This window comes from Astatotilapia calliptera, chromosome 13, assembly GCF_900246225.1.
Source record: "Astatotilapia calliptera chromosome 13, fAstCal1.2, whole genome shotgun sequence".
Lineage (NCBI taxonomy): Eukaryota > Metazoa > Chordata > Actinopteri > Cichliformes > Cichlidae > Astatotilapia > Astatotilapia calliptera.
In genome coordinates, this window is record NC_039314.1 from 6,700,866 (window position 1) to 6,720,855 (window position 19,990).

The following is a 19,990-nucleotide window of genomic DNA, read 5'->3' on the forward strand; positions in this document are numbered from 1 at the left end:
AAACTGCTTATCATGTTATTCAATAATACAGAGAACCCCCAACAATCATATGACCCCCTTTAAGCAATGCTTTGGGAACAGTAGGACGGAAAAACTTCCCTCTAACAGGAAGAAACCTCCAGCAGAACCAGGTTCATGGTGGTGCAGGCGTCTGTTGTGACCAGTTAGAGATGAGGGGAGGAAGACAAGACAAAGACGTGCCATGTAAGAGAGCCAGAGATGAATAATAACTCATGATTATGTGCAGAGGTGTATAAAAACATAGCGAGTGAAAATGAAACATTCAGTGCATGGTTGGATTCAGCGTCACCTGATCCAGCCCTAACTATATGCTTGATTTCAAAACAAAGTATTAACAATAAAACCAATTTCACAGGTTACTCTTTTCGTATCAAACGTACAGAAGCATACAACCTATCTAGCTTTGTTAAAATGCCATCTCTTTCTTTACAGCTTCACAGCTAATTTTCTCCTTTAACCTTCCTGTGATCACCAATTTAAGGGCATATTGTTTTTAAAGTCTTCTTTAAGATACTGACGGCTCAGTGAGGGGAGGTGAAAATGTAAGCACTGTAAGTAGCAGCTATTATATTTTCTCCCAGTTGGTGAAAGTTAGTGAAGCGTCTGAGAAAGCCCCCTTTATCTTCTGTAGCCCAGTGAGCCTTTGTGTTTTTGCTCCATGCAGAGACATTGATTGGAAAGACACTGCTGAGAGAGTGACTGGTGTCCTGGCCCGAGGCTGCAGCAATGCATCACTCCACGCTATCTCCTCACTGTTCAGTCACACAGAGATCCCGCTCTTTAACACACCCTCAGCTTCTGACATACACGCACACACACTCAGACCTGAGAGAGGAACGGTCCCACATCATTTAACCCCCTGATTTCATTCTGGGACTTTGATCCAAAGACTGCAGAGGACTTCTACTCAGCTGGGGAGTGTTAATTATCCACATGGAGTACTTGGATGCAATAAAATGTCTAGGCAAAAAAACCCAACAACAACAACTTAGCCCTGTCACTTCACTGGCAGGAGTTTCACTTAATTCTTGCCACCAACTGGAACATTGTGCTCAAAGTCTATTTTTTATTCAACCGAATTAAACAAACGAATTCATCGAAGCTACTTCAAGCTTAGCAAAATTAAACAAAAAGGCACAATTACAATTATCACACGGCTGTTATAATGAACCGGTTACTAAAACGAGCACACCTGATGCCCACCTTTAAAGAGCGCCTGTGCCTTTAAAGTGAACCATTACGCGCCCAGTCATAATTGTTAATAATTACGCCCCACCACCTCCCCCGCGCAGATCCTTAATGAGATGACTGACCTGCTGTTAAATTATGCTCTTAAATTTCCTGTAGATGCTATGCCGCCCTGCTTCTGCGGAAGCAGCGGGGCAGTGAGTAGTGAAGCAGTGAACCTCCCCCCCCCCCCCACCTCCCCCCACCAGACCAGCCAGTCAGCCCAGCAGCAGCCTCTGTAGCCTCAACACAGCAGCCCGTCTATGGGACACTGAGGACTTCATCTGGATGCAGAGCGCGCACTGGTTTATACCCCCCATCTTTGTATATTTTATCGGTTTGATTATTGCTCTTGTTATCATTATTATTATTTAATTTTCGCCCAGAGGAACTTTTTTGGATCGTCTTTTCATTCAGAAACTTTCACCTATGGTTCGCGAATATGGGGTCAAGTTGTGGTTTCTCTCGGGGAAACATCGTCGCGCTGTTTCTGCTGCTGCTGCTGGAAGGTAAGGTTCATCATCAGTTCTCCTGTCACTGGAAAAGGGTGAAGGAGCGCACGATGAAGTTGCAAACTAATGCTAAATGTTGCACTAGTGTGTCCGAACGTTTTTGAAAACAAAATAAATGCTCTGGTCTTAACTATTAATACAGAGGAGACGATTTAATGTTCGCTTCTTATTTTAAACGCGTTCATCCTTAGTATTATAAATTATTCAGACAGCATTAGCTTTAGTCTTTGAGTTTTTATCTCCGTCTCTTACTGACCTTTCTGCCAGAGAGACCGTTTAGCGCAGAAGGAATTAAAATATGTTTATTTAAAATTTATATTTAGTATCTGCAAAGCTGGCCAAGGTGAAGAGAAATAGGTGCTGCCACAGAGCGAGCCACTGAACATGAAGTCTAGATTGCAACTGACAAATACACAGGGCTGCTCAAGTGAAAAGCTAAATTGCAGCATTTTGGAAGCTGAGTGATTTTTAAGGCCTTTTTCCCCCCGACGAAGTATCTGAAAGGGCACGAACACAACGCCAGCACTGTGCCACACAGCAGAAAAGTGATCCTTGCATTGTGCGCTGGCTATGCGTGGCATGACAACAATGAAACGTAGAGTAGAATGAATGCAGCCATATATCATAATATTATAATCCCGTCCACAATCCCACAGCCCAACTGCACTAACACTGCCCTCTCATGAAGTCTATATTTAAAGTGTCCCTCATAGTTCAGGACTGTGCCGCCAGTATGTCAGATGTAATGCTCGAACAAATACAGGGTGTTTTTTGGACATCAGAGGTTATCAGTGCTTTTATAAAGGGAGGCAAACAAGCATTATGATCAAAGTCTTTGAGTGGATCTGGGATGTATAAAAAGATGTTCATTTCTATGTGTATGGAGCACTGCTGGTTTTTTCCTGCAATAAACTACAGGCCTACTTAATCACCCAGGGGAGCAGTTTTCTGCAGAGTAGTTAAAAAGATTAATGCAACTGTTAAGGTAGAACACTTTTATGCAGTGTCCTCTGATTATTTTTTCACTGTTACACGCGCTGTTTAATCAGTCCATAGTCCACACACAGTCAGTCACACGCATGCTGTTCTTACAGACCTTACATGCATCCACATGGCTTTTCCTGCTGGGCTCTGCTTGCACAGTCACCAAAGCAGGCGTTTCTCCTGATATTTATAGAAGAAAAGGGCTGGTCTCGTTGCACTTCATGTGTCAAGGACGTGTTGGTAATTAAATGGGTGCTGAAAGCTGCACCCTACGTGAATGTGGCGCCCATCACCTGCCTGTTTGTTGCAACAAAAGACCTACACTTGTTCAGGGAGGAGAAGAGGCGAGCCATGGGCAGGTGTGCAGCAGCTGCTCCTATCTCTGGGCAAACACTGGCTGTTTGTTTTCTTCAGGAAAATATCGCCTGTTATGCAAGCGGACGGGCCGCTTGGGCTGCTGCCGGGCTTGCCACAAAGTGACATAGTCTGATTTTACCGGATCGATGATTGTTTTTATTTTACCCCACTTTGTGAGGATGTTCTGCCTGTTGTGACTCCTTTAAAACATCTTAAATCACTAAATGGTTTTTACATATGAGTCATTTTCCAAGTAAATGAGTCATGTTGTGATGCACTTTTTGCATCACATTACGTCTAATGTGGATTTTTATTGCTGTTTTAGTCACTGATTGAATCTAAAGAATATTTTTGCTTTAAATTTCAGTGGTACTACTTTGGTAAGCTCTCTGCAGTTTTACCAGAAGGTGGTAGACGGTTTTGTGGTCTGGTGTGAACTTATCCAGCTCCAGCTTAGCATTGAGAAAGGAGTTAGCAGTGGCCTCGAAAAGATCGAGGACTCCTATCATTCTTGTATATTATATGAGGGATGGTGGAAATGAGGAGGGCAAATAACTAGGATAAAATGAAACTCTCTGTCCTGCCAAGGCCCTTTTCCTTTACTGTATGTGAGACCATGATTTAGATATTTTTTGGAGTTCAAACTCAGAAGTCTCCCTCATTGCAGAGAGGAAGATATTGCCAAAAATGTATCTTCAATACGGACAATATATCCCACCCTGCACACTGTTCCACTTGCCAGACTAAGACTAACTAAATGCGCCACTGGATGCCATAGGGGGTCTTTCCTTCCTGTGATCTCGTCCACTCATGAAGTTCCACATAAATATACATATGCATTTGTCAATTTAGTTTAACTTTAGTTTTTCTGATCTTCAATGTAATTGTACAAATGGCACAGTCATGAATGGCTATTACAAAGGAATTTCCCGGTGGGGTTTATATAACTCCTGCTCCAGGTTCCAGTTTACTGATTAGTTTAGTGTTTCTCGCTGAGATCATCAAACAAAGGAAATTGGCAATCAGTGCTCACTTTTGTAGCAATCAGCATTTTTAAATGTTCCTGAGACATTGCCCTGCACTTAAGACCAAAGTAAAGTAGTTCAAGACATAAGCTGAAGTGAACTGGGAGCTGGGACGCCTCTATTCATTGTTCTTTATGAGGATTCCCATTAGCTGCCACTAAGGTTGCAGCTGCTCTTCTGTCTCTGTGCTTACGTCGTTAGAGATCGTGCAGTCACATGCACTTCTGTGTGAACAAAAAAGACCAAAGAAAGGAATATCTGGCTCGTCGTTACTTTGTTTTTATTTACATTTTGAGGAAATCTGGAGAGCTCACTGAAACAACCCTTTATTAATTAGATTAGGCCTTCAGCATCAGCTGGCAGCTTTATAAACAAAGCGTTTTGAGTTGAAAATACATTTTGTGACGGAACCTGGTCAAAGCCAAAATCCACTCCCCCTTTTTAACACACACATTTGTGTAATCTCTTACACAAAAAAGTGCCACAGATGTTTTCATGTAAAAGCATTGATCTGTTTTGCTTCCACCGTGACCTTGTTACGGTATCTCTGACCCTTCCTCGCCCTCTGACCGGTGAAACCATAACATAGAGGTATAGTGCTCCTCCTTCCCTTTAACTCAAAGCGATCATTTTCATCAGCATCTTTTCCTCTGGAGAAGTACCAGACCAACAGATCTCATTTGATACATGGTGCTATTGGATTTAGCCCCTTACAGCACGATATAATTAAGTAAAGCTTCTGTCTTGTGTTCCTCATGGATGCATGATAAATATTGTCAATTTTCCACGCTTGTTGTCACTGTGTTTATTTGAGTGTGAGTGGGAAACATCATTATGCAAGTAGATCAGATCTTTTTTACCGAGCTACGTCAACAGGAGTGCTTTTCTTTTTTGCATCTTAGAAAAAACATATTGTGATTCTTAAAACTTGCTATAGCAAAAAGTTTCTTTCTTTTTTTTCAAAATGTGGCAAACAACAGACTATATTATTTTGATTCAAAACCAGAGCTAGCTGGCGTGTTCCCTCTTTTTTTAAGCTCATGAGCGACAGTAAACATGCTGTCAGCCACAGACACTCTGATACCTGTTGGAACAGCTGCAGCACTTTAGGCTGCTTTGTCTTCTCCCGATTTTCCCACTTTATCAGTCACAAGACTCTCATCCTTCGAGCTTCCCAGCCAAAGTGGACCCACGGTTTTGAAATAACTTTCATCCAAATCACTGCTACTGCCTTGAGACTCCTGAGAGTCCCGACCTCTAATCCTAGGCTGCCATTTCTGCCGTCGCACGGATGCCGCTCCTACCTGTCAAACCCCTGTGTCTGATCCTCTAGTCAGTTCAGGGTCACACTTCGCTCTCATGCATGGGTAGAATCTAATTTGCTGTGGTGAAAGGACAAGGAGACATTGATTGAGATTTTACCCTCGGGGCATTTAGTCCTCTGGTTTCACATGGGTCTTGACAAGTTGTTTTCCAGTCGTGCAGCAGTGCACATCGTGTTTGACCCGTCATTACAACAATAAGTAAAACAAAGCACAGGCCCTGCTTATCTGAGTCCACATGGTGTGTGTGACACTGCAAAAATGGGAGTGACTCTACTGCCATACTGGTGCCAGAATCAAATTTGCACATTTACTGCAATCTCTCTAAAGAGAGCAAATCATAATAGTGGAAAATGTCCTTAAATTAACATTTTCCATAAATGCTGCTGATTCAAACTTATGTTGCTGTTTTCCCCCATCCTCTTCCAGCCCCACTTTGGCATCCATTTTTTTGGTCCTTCTTTTTACTAAAATGGATAAACATGCTGGAAATCTTTTTTCCGTCCTCTGCAACCACCTGCCAATGCCAGAAACTCTGAAAGCTCCACTTCCCTTTGTGCTGGTAGTTCAGTGATCTCCACTCCCCGGCATAAAGCAGCGACGTTTCCCATTGTTTCCACCAGATTCTCTCATGTTAGGACAGTCGTAACAAGCAGTCATAGTCTAGCAGTGCGAATAGTGGCGACTCATCTTAGTAGTGCCATTTAATGACGCTGGTGCATTGATGATTCCCACAGTTAGGACACCTTATATATTAATGCATTTTTGCTGTGTTTGCTTCTTTGAAACAACAAGACTGTTGATGCTTCTGATGCACAGTATGTGTAAGTGATACACGTGACTGTGTTCAGCCTTGTTAGTTTTTCTCTCACTGCAGTGTTGCTCTGTTGTTTTTGCCTGCTCATTTTGCACCCGACTAAAATAATCTAACAGCTACTTGATAGATCGCCTTGGAAATGTGTACAGACATTCATGGCTCTGAGAAAATGAATCCCGATGATCTTAATGATCCCATGATTATTATTTTTTTGGTTTGCTTTATTGAGCACAATAATTAGGTCAAGATTTTAATTTGTCCAGTAACTGCACAACTAATGACATCTCCATCAATCTCAGACCGTATTTAGCACTGATTAGAAGATGCTACAATACAAACACTGGCATTGTCACCATGATGCAGCGTTACTGATGTTAGCATTCAGAGTACAGAGTAATGCTAAATGTAGATGATAAATACAGTCTCAAAGAGCTGGTAGCATGAGTCTAGACTGCTTGGTGTAGTGTTAAAACAGGCTGTAAAGCAATTCTTTCCCAAATCTGGTACTTTAAGCTAAACCCTTTATGAAACCTGTGGCTGTGAGCTATTTATGCAAATATAAATAAGCTCTCTGTGTTTTGACACGGGCATTTAGAGTATTTGCCTCCTTCTGTGTACATGTCAGTAAATCTGATGGCTTTTTACCACTGCTGTGGTGAGGGTAGATGATTTTATCAAAGCAACCTAATGACTGCTTCATCAAACTCAGTCTGGAGCTCCATGATGTACCACGTGTTCAATTTTTGATGCCACAGTCCTCCCCAGAGGAATCCTTAAACTGAGTTTGTACTTGCAGCTAACCCCTAAGGAGAGGTCCTATTAGATTTCTTGATGACTGATGAACATGGTTCATTGGACCTCAGCTCTTGTATTCTCTGGGGAATAATTGGATTACATTATGTGGTAATTGATTATTATGTTACGGTATGCATCATGGTAAACTGAGTAATCTACCTGGAGCCCGGCTGCCTTTTCCAAACTCAGATCAGCTATCTTATTAATCGGATGAAAACTTCGATGTCTGTGTCATTATGACAGGAAATGACTTTCTTTCCTTATTACACGTGTTGTTTTGAAAGATCGAAAAGCATCAGAGTCATGCCTATATAAATCCAGGTTCTGAAACCAGTGTGATACGATGAAGCATTTGAGCATAATAGGACAGGAAACAGAGGAGGGGGAAAGATTTCAAAACATTATGATCAATATTAGCTTTCATAAGTGGAATTATAGTCGAATGTGCAGCTTTTTAGCTAATTGAATCTCTGAAGAAAACCATTCCAGTAGCAGCAACATCTCTGGAAGCAGAGCAATCACGATACGTTTCCGAGTGATTATTATTTATATCACCGTGATATAACTGGGTGAACTGCTCCTTAATGTGCCTGGCTACAGCTTCTTTGTAAAAGATGATGGATTCCTTGAAAATGTGGATATTGATGGGCTAAATTGTGGAGCAGGCTGTGAAATTACACGTGCACAGTAGAAGTAATGTTTCAGCGTCCACGCACAAGATGCCTAAGCAACTCCAATATTATGTTCGGCGGACGTGATTGCACTTGTGCAGCTTTTCTCTCTGTCTGTGTCATCAGTGGAAAACAATCAGCATCACTGTTGATTAGTGTGGTTATTGATTGATATGCTGCCAGATACACTGCCTGTCCAATGGGTCGTTACCAGGGGCAGACGCAGACCTCATTGACCTTGGGAGAAAAAGGGGCACGAAGCTGAGCTCTTGCTGTTGGAGGTCCAGACTAAGAACGCAATTATAATGTCAAGTTATCACACAGCAGCAGCCGGGCAGGGTCACGTTTCCTCATCTGCCACGCTGCTGACAAGGATGCTCAGTGAGGACGTCTGAGTGGGAGATCCACATTTTGTTTCATTGAGGATCGGAGGTAGATTAGTAAGCCAGTGGGTTACTCCAGCACATGAGCTCATAGCTAGTAAATCTATCAGGCGAAGCACGCATTGAGCTAATTGAGTTCCTGTCTTTGTCTGGGACGATGGAGGGCGTCCCACCCTATCAGCTCAGACCTGTCCCAGACATGCTGTGGTCTGTGGCTGACGGGGAGCGTGGTTTCACATTTTGTGATGAGCTTTTGTCCTTTTTGTTCTTTTGCAGTTATAATACGAGACAAAAACAAACACACGCGCGCCCAGGCACGATTAACTCATGGAGACTGCGATCGTAAACGACAACCAGGAAGCGCACACGTTTATAGAGACGTAAGAGGGTTTTCCACTGTTTCGTGTTCCTGTTTTTCAGCGTTGGATAAATCCAGTTTCACTATCCACTCGGCGGTACATGATATCTACAGTAAACATGGATTGCTACATGAATTGTCCTGTTTAAACACTCTCTGTTTGCAAAATTACTTTCAAAGGAATGACACTGTATGCAGAAGCTCAGCATGAGTTTTATAGGTGATCGAAGGCTGTAAAACATCTGCTTATGATGCTAATGTTTACACACTGTGAGCAATAACAGGCCAAGGCTGTTCCAAAACAGCCCACTAAAATCCGGAAAGAACGTTCTTTAGCGGTCCAGAGACAAAGCATGGAAATGAAGCCTCTGCAACGTCTTTTTAATCTTTTCGGTCATTATTTAGACATGAATATAATAGGTGAAAATGTCACCACCAGCTGTATTTCTGCCATTCTTGTGCATCATTTAGAGAAGGTAATGAGTCATGCCGTGGAAAAGCATCATCATGGCTTCACAGACCAAAGATGCCATTTGCTCGGATGGGCCTGCTTGATGCATTCAATTAATTAGTTTTGATATAAACTGCTTGCTTTCTGTTGGCTTCTGTCCTAGAAAGAAATTGAATTTTGAATGATATAAACGAATTGTGTTGCAGGGGGTCCGGCCACTGTGGCTTGCAGCCAATGCCTGCCTTCATAAATGTGTTCAGCTCCCGCTGGTTAACACGTTGGACCATGTAGCTTTATTTGCAGAGCTGCTGTCATCTGCTGTATTCAATTTGTGGCCGTCGTCTGTAAGATTTCTGTAGATTAATTAAATTGTCTGTATGCATCCGATGAGGGATTGTAGAGAGTAGTGGGGGTCTTTTCTGACCTGTCAAATAGAAATGAGTCCAATCGTTTAACATCTTATCCAAGCAGTAGAGACATTAGAACAGTAATATATTATGATAATGATTAAGCTGCTTTTCGAGCCCGTGCCACTGTGATAACAGCCCCCTCTAATGGTTGTTTTGGGTATACAGTTGAAGCCCTGATGCTCAGATTACACGTCTTTTAATGTGTTTCATACCTTTTAACTGTATAAACTGAGTATAATTACAACCTAAAATAATCTGTGGGCAGTTCTTTACTTTTTTTCTATTTTTTCCCTCAAATCTTTCGTACAATTTCTCAGAAATCTTTTATGCATCATGAAGCCAATTACCTATTTCAGACCTTTTCATGGTATGAAATAGTAAAAATAAGCTAAGATGCAATGGAAATATAATAAAATACAGTCAATAGTATGAGTGTGAATGACTGCATTTTGGCTGTAATAGATTTAGGGGATGGAAAAATCATCCCTAGTCATGAAACCGGCTCCCACCATCCCCACCAAGATTAACAAACATGAGCCCTGCTGTTTGTTTTGCCTCCGGAACACTTTTAATAAAAAGGTCTGCAGCCTCATTGAGCGTATCTCCATCCTTGAGGAAGGACGGCCACATTTTATCCATCAGCTCGGCCTCCTGTCATCTAAGCCCCTCAAAATTAAATCAATGTCTGAAACCAGAGCCGAGGCTTCAACTGCACCAACAGAAATAGAAAATCTAGTTTTGCTGTCTGCTAATGACATTAGTGCGTTCCCTAAATGGTCGCCTACCGTCATCAAAGAGGAACACAACAGGGATATAATTACAGAAGGAACACTCGCATCTCCATTTTCCTGTAAAACACACACGCAGCCTGCTATTTTGCTTTATGGATTACTCGTCAACCCCCCCAACACACACACACGCACACACACAGACTTGCAGGCAGTGATACATGTCTCCTCCGTATCATGTTATTCCTTGTAATTAAACTTTTCAAGGTGAACACAAGGAGAATCGGAAACCACATGTTATTGACCACATGAGAAATTCATTAAAGGAGCTGCATAAGTGTCATTTGAGCCCTGCTTTCAATTTCCGCTAACGTGGGGGAGAGATGAAAGATATATTAGAAGAAAAAAAAACCCTGGACCTGTCGTAGTCCATGTATGTGTTGATTTCCATTCAGTGCCCAGATGGCATTGTCAGTGGCTATTGTTGACTCAGTTAAACATCCAGAAAGAGATGTCTGATATGCTGTCATCAGCACCTGCAATGTAATCGTGCCTTATTTTTCAGTTATGGTAACATTTTCCTTAAAAGCAATAATAATAACACTTTTTTCCTGTGATTCGTTTGGTTGCCAAATTTTAAACATCTGGTTATTTCATGTCCACTTGGTGCAGGAGCGACGTGTCTGTACTTCCCTCAGAAGGAGTACATTGAGACTGTATATGTTGGGCAGCAGGCCGGGACACCCATCCTCCAGGTCCACGCTATGCGGGACGATAAAACTGAGAAGCCACACTTCTACCTGTGCCCAACAAAGACTGCCACGCCTCCACACTACAGCTCCTGGTTCTACATGAACATCAACACCGGGACACTATTCTTGAACAAAACCCTGGAGGAGAGCGACTTTGCCCAGCTATGTGAGTTGGATACAAGGCTTTTGATGGTAATGCACAGTCCTATTTCAGTGCCAGGTATTCGCTACACACAAGAGTAAATTAGTTTCTGGACATTTATGCTCTTCGCATACCAATAATGCTCTGGCTTCGAGTTCAGGATGATAATGTGATTGCATAAAAGCAAAGAAGAGCTGTGTCATCAAAAAAAGCACTGTCTGAGATTAAAATGCCTCTTGTTTTTGTTTTGGCTCTGTGTCCCATCAGATCAAAGGTCGTGGTCTGTGAGAAAGTTATTCCTGAATGCCATGGTGCGATCTGAGTTCACCAACAAGCCCTTTTGCCTCATGCGGAAACCTGTGCAGATCACCTTGGACTTTGTCAATGCCACATTGCCTCAGTGTGCTCAGACAGATACGAAGGAACTCTGCTTCCCACACAGAGATACGTCCAACCCACACATCATGGAAAACAGGTTCCCAGGAGCCCTGCGGCAGCTACAGCGTCTCACCAGACTCAATGTCTGCCCAAACTACACCATCTCTTACAGTGTGGAATCAGGTTAGACACATCGGACCAAAAACATATTATCTTGTGAAAGGAGAACCATATGTACAACTACATATGTATGCATGTATATGTATGTATGTGTGTATTACCTGCCAATATAGTCCATCATAGGATAATCAGAAGTAGTGTTTTTACATTTTGGCTGATGCCGGCAGCATCCCGTGAAGGAGCGGAGGCCATTTTCAACCAAAGTGCTCTTTTTTTTTTTAGTTGTAATTTTTTATGTTTTAAATATCAACACTTAGAGTTTCAGTTTCAACAAACTTTTTCAAATGAATGAAACTTTTGACCCTGGTTTAGCTCCATTGAGATGTTTTACGATGCTGCTTTTATGTCATATTCAGTATGCCACCTGATTCATGTGGTTGCGTCCACATGCAGGCTCGTTTGTTCGATTGTTTTGTTTAATTTTGTTCCTTTTTTCTGCAGACCCTCCGGGACCTTTTGCTGTAAACGACAACAAAGAGCTGGTGGTAAACGCTCAGCTGGACCGCGAGGAGAGCGAATGCTACAGACTCCTGCTGGTTTGTAACGTCCAGTCAGAAACCACCATCATCAAGGTGGAAACGACGCTGAATGTTTTTGTCAATGATGAGGATGATAACGCGCCATATGTGAACGGAACAGACTCGGCAGACGTAGTCATCAGCTATAATCGGACGAAGGTGATTGTGTACAGATGCGGTGTTGGTTAAGTTCATGTTTACATGAGGCCTGAAATTTCTCAATGTGACTTTCTTTTTTTCAGGGTGGAACTTTTGGCTCCTTGTATGTCTTTGACAGAGATCTAACCCCGATCTTAGGTGACAACCACAATAAGTATGTGGGGACTTGGCTCAACACTGACCCATGGATAAAGGAAACATTTGACATAAAAAACTCCTTCACTGAAAAAAAAGCCAAAGGCATTCGAGAGACTGTGCACAACTACCGTAAGTACTCCAAGGCTGCGCGCGCGAGAATTAGTTACATTAGGAGATGAGGCTTTTCATGATTTCTCTTGATTTCAGAGCTGGTCCTGAAGAGGAACCTGCACGTGACAGAGAATCGCACCCTGCAACTCGACTACCTGGTCAATGACACCACCTATCCCGGTCTAGAGGGAACAGTGTTGCTGCACTTCAATGTCACCATCTTACCCGTCCAAATCCACTTCCCCAACGTCACACATATATTCACAGTCTCACGCAGAGCTTCTCCTTATGCACAGGTACTCATGACTGCATGACTGCTTATCATGCAAACCTTGAACTTTGTGTTTGGTCTAGATTTAGATTAAAATATATATTATTATAAACTTTTAAGAGAGCTGGGATAGGCTCCAGCCCGACCCAAGAATTGGAGTAGTAGAAGAAGATGGATGGATTAATGGACACACAAAAAAAATTATCTTTCCATCGTGATAGCATCACGGACAGTGACAAAGATATAGTCTGAATCTTTTTAATGATCGTATTCATGACATAATTAACAAATGAATCATTGTTGGCCTATGAAAGGGACCAGGGACAAAAGTCATAGGCAATATGAACCATCAGTGGCCTCATATCAGTTTCTTTATACTGAACTCTGACAGAGAGACTTCAAGAACCGGAATTGTAGGTACTTGCTCCGTTATGATGCATTGGGAAATGCATTTGATTTGACTAACCCTGCTGTACACTGGCTTTATAAGCCATCACATTGCACATGCTTTAGTACACAGTAACTCACAACTACAGATCTCTCTGTATGTTTTAAAAAAATAAAGATATTCACCTGTGTCTTGCTTAAACCAAACCTGTTTACAGTCAGCAGAAGGTAAAACTTCTGGGAGGTTTAGTAGCTTTTATCCATTGATTATTGTTCAGTACTAATCCAATGTAAGTGGCCATCAGTGCAATCCTTTGACATTATAGTTACATTAAAATCCTGATAATAATAATAATAATAATAATATGAATACATTTTATTTATGGTCAATGGAGCTGTTTAAGAACAGCTCCATTGACCGTTAAATCTACAGATAGACTGCCACCTGCTGGCAGTAAAAAAATAACATCTCAAATGTTTTCTGTTCATTTTCATACTTTGTAGCAAAAACAAAACTATTCTGGCTTTATAAAATGTACCACAATCAGTTTAAATGTAATTATTTGAATTAACGGCAGATTTTTTTTTTCTTCAGATCATGTAGGAATGAACTAGTAATTTGCATTTCAAATTGTTGTATTCAGTTGTTTACAAAAGGTGTGTGCATTATTCCATCCTTACACTTGTATTCTCCAGTGTCATTCACGTTTTCAATCTCTTGTCCCAACTCCTGTCAGGTTGGCAAAATCTGTGTGGAAAACTGCCAGCAGTTCGATGGCTTCAGTGTCATATACCGACTTGAGGTGACAGATAAGAACATGTCTGCTGACTCACAGGCCTGCTACACAGCCATAAGCATCACCCAATCCCCAAACTGGAAGTGGGGACATCTGTATGTGAATGACTCTGAGGCACTGCGCAAACCCGAGTGCCAGGACTTGCAGTACCTTGTTGTTGCTCAGGAGGGAAACGAACAGCTGGAGGCGAGCACTCAGATCCACATCAAAATAGATGGCACAGGTAGGTACTACTTCACAGCAAGCACACATGCAGACTATTTTCAAGCATGTTACCCCGATCTCTAGTGTCCTTTAAAGATTTGGTAATGTGCTCTTTTGGCTTTGCTGTACGTAGCAATCAAAGCTGGTCAGAAGAGCCAGCAGGTCCTGTCCTGTGCAGAGAACAGGCAGCGAACAGATTGTGAGTCTACCCGAGGCCTGGGGGCAACAACCGGCAGATGCCAGTGGAGGCAGGGCACTGAGAAAGGTACTTTATATTTCATAAAGACAAACTTTTTTCTCCTTAACTTGTAACTTTTTAACATTACTGAATGATTATGAGACCTTGGGGGAAGTTCACTAGAACCAGATGAGTACATGTTTTCTTCAGTGTAAGTAATGAAACAAATTAAAGGGCTAAAGGGCCGAATACTGCATGTGTATCCTTTTCAGTAAGATCATTTTGCTACAGGAAGTGGCAAAACATGGTCCTAATTTGGCTGAAAAACAAGTGTGACTAACACCCTACTGTTGCTAAAGCAAGCCAACACTGAGGTGCAGGCTGCTGTTAAAACCGTTGCATGTTGCAGTGTTAAGGACACATGCAGTCAGGTTAAGGCAACTTTTGAATGGGTTTTTGAATGCAAAGTACTTGCAGTTTGGTTACCAGTCTTGGCTGTTTTCCCCCTTGTTTCCTGCTGAGGTTTCTTTCTTTTCTTGTGTTCATATTCCAGGAATAACTGAAAATTATTCAACATGCTCCCCTGACCTGCAGACATGCCCAGATAGTGTTTGTGATGCAGTGGAAAGTAAAGATCCTTCAATCTGCCCGCAAGACTGCACAAGTATGCTTTCCCTTTTAACACACATTCAGTGTATAACAGCGAGAATAAGGACATTCTGCTTTATGTAGACTGTGCTCACGCTGGATTTGTCTCTGCAGAGGAGCCCGTTATTGGAGGCCATGAACGAGGCTTGAGTGGGAACGGGATTAAGGCCTGCTATGGAACCTGCTACTGCTTCACAGAAAGATGCTTCTGTGAGAAGGATGACATTGAGCGTGAGTTTCCCTAAACCACACAGAACTGCTGCTGATTAACTCACTCCGTTTTAACTCTGAATCAGCAAAGCACTGAGTGCTTCTTTCTTTAAAACTGTGCAACATACTCTCTTCCAGAGACGCTATGTGATGACATGTGTAAGACCGTCATTGCCACAGCTCTTCTCCTCTCCTTCATCGTGTCCATCCTCCTGTCCTCATACTTCATCCGCCGATACCACAAGAACTCGCCAAAGCCCCCGATAGCATCTGCTGAGATGACTTTCCGTCGGCCAGCTCAAGCCTATCCCATTAGCTTCCCTGCCAACAATGTCCGCCGGGGCTCGCAGGAATCAATTGAGACCGAAACCTTTAAAATACCTGTAAGGTTCTTCCAGCACTTTCATCTCCTGTGTCTCATATATTGAATCTTTTGAGAAGTACAAACCGTCATTGCCTTGTCTCAACAGGAGGATCCAAAGTGGGAGTTTCCTCGTAAAAACCTTGTGCTTGGCAAGACGCTGGGAGAAGGAGAGTTTGGGAAAGTTGTCAAGGCAACAGCATTCAGGCTGAAAGGAAAAGCTGGATACACCACTGTGGCTGTGAAAATGCTTAAAGGTAAAAGTACCCAGGCAAAGGCCAGACAAGCCTAGCAGCACTTGTGATATATGAGGAGTGAATGTCTGAAGAGGTGAGTGGTTTCATCATTATGATCCCCCCTCTTTTCCTCCGTGACAGAAAACGCCTCTCACAGCGAGCTGCGTGACCTGCTGTCAGAATTCACTCTGCTGAAGCAAGTCAACCACCCGCACGTCATAAAGATGTACGGAGCTTGCAGCCAGGATGGTAAGACCTCCGTCTTCTTGCCATCCCATCCCAGAACATGCGTGTTGCACATTGAGTCTAAGAGCCCTGCTTCTCTGAATAGGTCCATTGTATCTCATCGTCGAGTATGCCAAGTATGGGTCACTCCGTAATTTCCTTCGTGAGAGTCGGAAAGTTGGCCCGAGCTATATGGGCAGGGATGCCAACCGAAACTCAAGCTACCTGGAGAACCCAGACGACAGGGCTCTCACCATGGGTGACCTGATCTCCTTTGCCTGGCAGATTTCCAGAGGCATGCAGTACCTGGCAGAAATGAAGGTATAAGGCCAAGCTGGTGTTTTTCTTTGTAAAATATTTGAACAATTCAGTGGAAGATTCATTGTAAGAAGCTTAAATGTCTGTTAAAGAAAAATGTGAGGCACTTTAAATGAGTGTGCTGGTCCAACAGCTTGTCCACAGGGACCTTGCAGCACGAAATGTCCTTGTTGCTGAAGGGCGGAAGATGAAGATCTCTGACTTTGGTCTGTCCAGAGACGTGTATGAAGAGGACTCATATGTTAAAAGAAGCAAGGTAGACAAAATAATAGAGAAGAGTAGTCATGATACAGGTACGTATACTGACATAGTCACTCAGCAGCATCTCTCTGTATTTTTCAGGGCCGTATACCGGTTAAGTGGATGGCAATAGAGTCTTTGTTTGACCACATTTACACAACACAAAGTGACGTGTGAGTATAATTACGTCTTAAAGGAAATATTCTGACATTTTGGACAACAATAAGACAATAAAGCCCATGAATTAATCAGCATGCTTTTTTTTTGGGCAAGAACGCAATTAAGGGTGTTTTCCATTTGCAAAAAAACCCCAAGTCTCACTCTTATCTGTTCATAGAAATATTCTTAGGACCTTCTGTATTTTATTCCAGCTGGTCCTTCGGTGTGCTGCTGTGGGAGATTGTCACTCTGGGAGGAAATCCATACCCAGGTATCGCTCCCGAGCGCCTATTTAACCTCCTCAAGACTGGCTACAGGATGGAGAGACCAGAGAACTGCACGGAGGAAATGTGAGCTCTATTCTGTCACTTTATCATATCTACTTTAGCATCTCCTCATTACCATTGAGTGTTATAACTCCCCTGCACCACATTCGGGGGGAAATGACTCAGCTGGGAGGATTAAATGATACTCACTGTATTTCACCCACTTGAACCGTGCTCCTCTTTTCCAGGTATAACCTCATGCTCCGATGCTGGAAGCAAGAACCGGACAAGAGGCAGACGTTTGCAGACATCAGCAAAGAACTGGAGAAGATGATGGTGAAAAGTCGGGTATGTTGAAGCTTTAAAATACCTTGTAGTGCTTTATTCATTTCTCTCCCCGGCAAGGAAGCAGGGGAGCTATAAATCAGCCTCTTTCTGTGTGTTACTGGCGCGATTTTGACAACACTTCAGTGAAGATCTGACAGATACAAGTTTGAGGGGTTTTCCTTTCAGATTTGGAGCAAGTCTAAAATAAGCAGTGTATCGTTTTTTTAAGGACAACATGTGCTTTGTCCAGCACGCACACAGAAACATGCTGTGTTATGTTGTATGAACTGTCACTCTCCCCAAATCTCCTAAGATACCATAATTAGTGTTTGAAGAGCAATCCTAAATGTGGCCTTGGGCAGTGTAATCACAGAGCATGCCAGTCAGGCTCCTGCTGCAGAAGTGAGGCTAAATATAGAGCGTTTGAGCAGATGGGAATGCAGGCATCCTATAACGCAGCGGGCTCGTTCTTCACTGTTATCAATACCAGATAATGAGCAAGACTCTGGATGTGGTAAAGAGAACAATTTGGCAGAAATGTCTGCTGGAGCTTGCAGTCAGTGCACGGGTCACTCGTCCGACCTTTGCATGCTACAATCCCCCTCCTCCTTAATCAGCCTAATCACACCCTCATCTGCTCTTGTCAGGATTACCTGGATCTGGCGGCGTCCACTCCAGCCGATGCCCTGCTGTATGACGACGCCCTCTCTGAAGAGGACACACCACTAGTGGACTGTAATAACGCCCCTCTCCCTCGAACCCTCCCCTCCACATGGATTGAAAACAAGCTCTATGGTAGAATCTCCCATGCATTTACTCGATTTTAGAAACAGGACACACTACACAAGCTCTCTTTTTTGGCAAGTTGTGATTGGCTTTTTTTTTTTTTTTTTTTTTTCCCGTAGTCAAGTGTGTGTGACTGTGATCTAGGCATGCCTTTCGCTAATGCTGACATAGCTCCCATTTCATCGTAAATGAGAGGCTCAGCTTAAAAAAAAAAAAAAAAAAAAAAAAAAAAAAAAGCTCCTGTGTCTTGACTTTTTCTTTGTTTTATTCGGACCTGCTTCTAATGTACACAAGCACTGACCAAAAATTGCTATATTTGTAAATATTGAATATAAATCTCCTTCATTCTTATTTATAATCCACTCCTCATACTCATGCTTCATCTGCATTTTTAATTTGTAAATAGTTTTGTTTGTTTCCCCCCCATTCATTTCCACATTGTCCTCATCTCGTCATTTATTTGCACTGGAGGAAACGGTGTGTAACATTTGAAACAGGTCCTCGCTGATTCAATCACTCATTGTGGTTTGAATTCCAGATTGTGATAAATTTCCTGTCTTTCTAATGTACATTAGCTCTTAATCCATTATGATGAACAGAGAAACAGTAAGGCTTTTGAATGCAACTCTCAGCATGTTGCATATTGCCCCGAGCGAAATGTAGGGGCAATAGTAACAATGCAGGCTTAATAAATGACAAAAAAAAAGAGGAAAATAATAAATTATATTATCATTTATTCTGTGTCGCATATACAATACAAAGCCATAACTTTACACTTCTCAGAATCAGATCAGGATTTGTTTTGGAGAGTTTTGTTTGAGAACCTTACTGTCTGCACGCTGTTTTTCTTTCACTGAGTGCAGAAAAATGATGTGTTCTCATTTTTAGGCATGTCATACCCCAACTGGCCCGAGACGAGCCCGGTACTGCTCAACAGACATGATGCCACTAATCCGGTCTTTACAAGATATGCCAATGATAGTGTTTATGCAAACTGGATGGCTTTGCCTTCACCCGCAAAAGCTGTGGACAAGCTTGATAGCTAAAGACAGACCGACCCTGTAGAAAAGACGACTAAGTGGTATAGATGTGTATATTTCTGTAAGACTGTACATAAACGATCTGATGCTAAAGTTGGTTCCCTTTTATTTCTGTTGCACGGGTAAGCAACCTTTCCGACTGGGGTCTTTTTGCTGCGAAACCAGCTGGACCAACATAGACCATGCTTCACTCAGCTCTTCAGTATGTTAATTATTATTACCTCACTGGTTATGTCGGCCAAACTGTATCACTGCATGACTATTGTACCAGATTGTATGTCAGTGTCAATGTCTTTTAAGTGCCTGTGCTGCTTCTACAATAGCTTCCAAATGTTCATGTGTGACTTTGAAGTTTCAAGCCCAGGAATTAAAGGGGACGCCTTTACCATCACCTGTTGTAGAAAGCTGGGATTGAGTGGACAAAAATGAAATGCTGAACTTATTCTGAAAATTTAAAAAATAAAATAAAAAGTTTCTACTTTAGAGGATTGTGCTCCTCAAAATGTCAAAGACCCTTTATTTTGTGTTTCTCCCGCGAGATGTCTTGAAACTGGTCTCACCAAAGAAAAGTAAAGCAGACATGTTCAGTGAATGGGTTTTTCTTACTTTTGCTCTTGTTTTTTCACATTGAAAACATCATCTTTTGAATGCCACTCCAGTGAAAGGACACGAGGATTAATGTAGACTTAATGTTATAGCTCACATTGTCCTTCACTGTAATGGCAGCCTTTGTGGAAAAATATGATTCTGTAAACCAACTCGTGTCCTTGCTGTTATGTTGTTATTATTTGTTATGTTCCAGTTATTAATAAATATTTAAAAAATGTGCAATTTGTCTGTTCCCCTTATATTTCTAAAAAAATAATTATTATATCTAACAATAAAATTTTATATATAT

At 42.1% G+C, this 19,990-nt stretch overlaps 1 protein-coding gene across 2 annotated transcripts; it reads left to right on the plus strand.

Annotated features, from left to right (window-relative positions):
- The first annotated feature begins 1,486 nt into the window (after positions 1-1,486).
- ret (ret proto-oncogene receptor tyrosine kinase) lies at positions 1,487-19,602 on the plus strand. 2 transcript variants are annotated; one of them, XM_026190205.1, is made up of 21 exons: positions 1,487-1,553; positions 1,666-1,757; positions 10,734-10,979; positions 11,223-11,516; positions 11,955-12,190; positions 12,274-12,457; positions 12,536-12,735; positions 13,835-14,117; positions 14,232-14,363; positions 14,830-14,940; positions 15,039-15,155; positions 15,273-15,517; positions 15,605-15,752; positions 15,873-15,980; positions 16,063-16,277; positions 16,408-16,530; positions 16,617-16,687; positions 16,886-17,023; positions 17,188-17,287; positions 17,914-18,061; positions 18,941-19,602. In XM_026190205.1, the coding sequence occupies exons 2-21, from the start codon at positions 1,691-1,693 to the stop codon at positions 19,096-19,098; spliced, it is 3,324 nt and encodes a 1,107-aa protein (XP_026045990.1). In that variant the 5' UTR covers positions 1,487-1,553; positions 1,666-1,690; the 3' UTR covers positions 19,099-19,602. The 2 variants fall into 2 exon arrangements, with proteins under 2 accessions (XP_026045990.1, XP_026045991.1); XM_026190206.1 differs by lacking the exon at positions 18,941-19,602 and having other exon boundaries at positions 17,914-18,288.
- Positions 19,603-19,990: the final 388 nt, after the last annotated feature.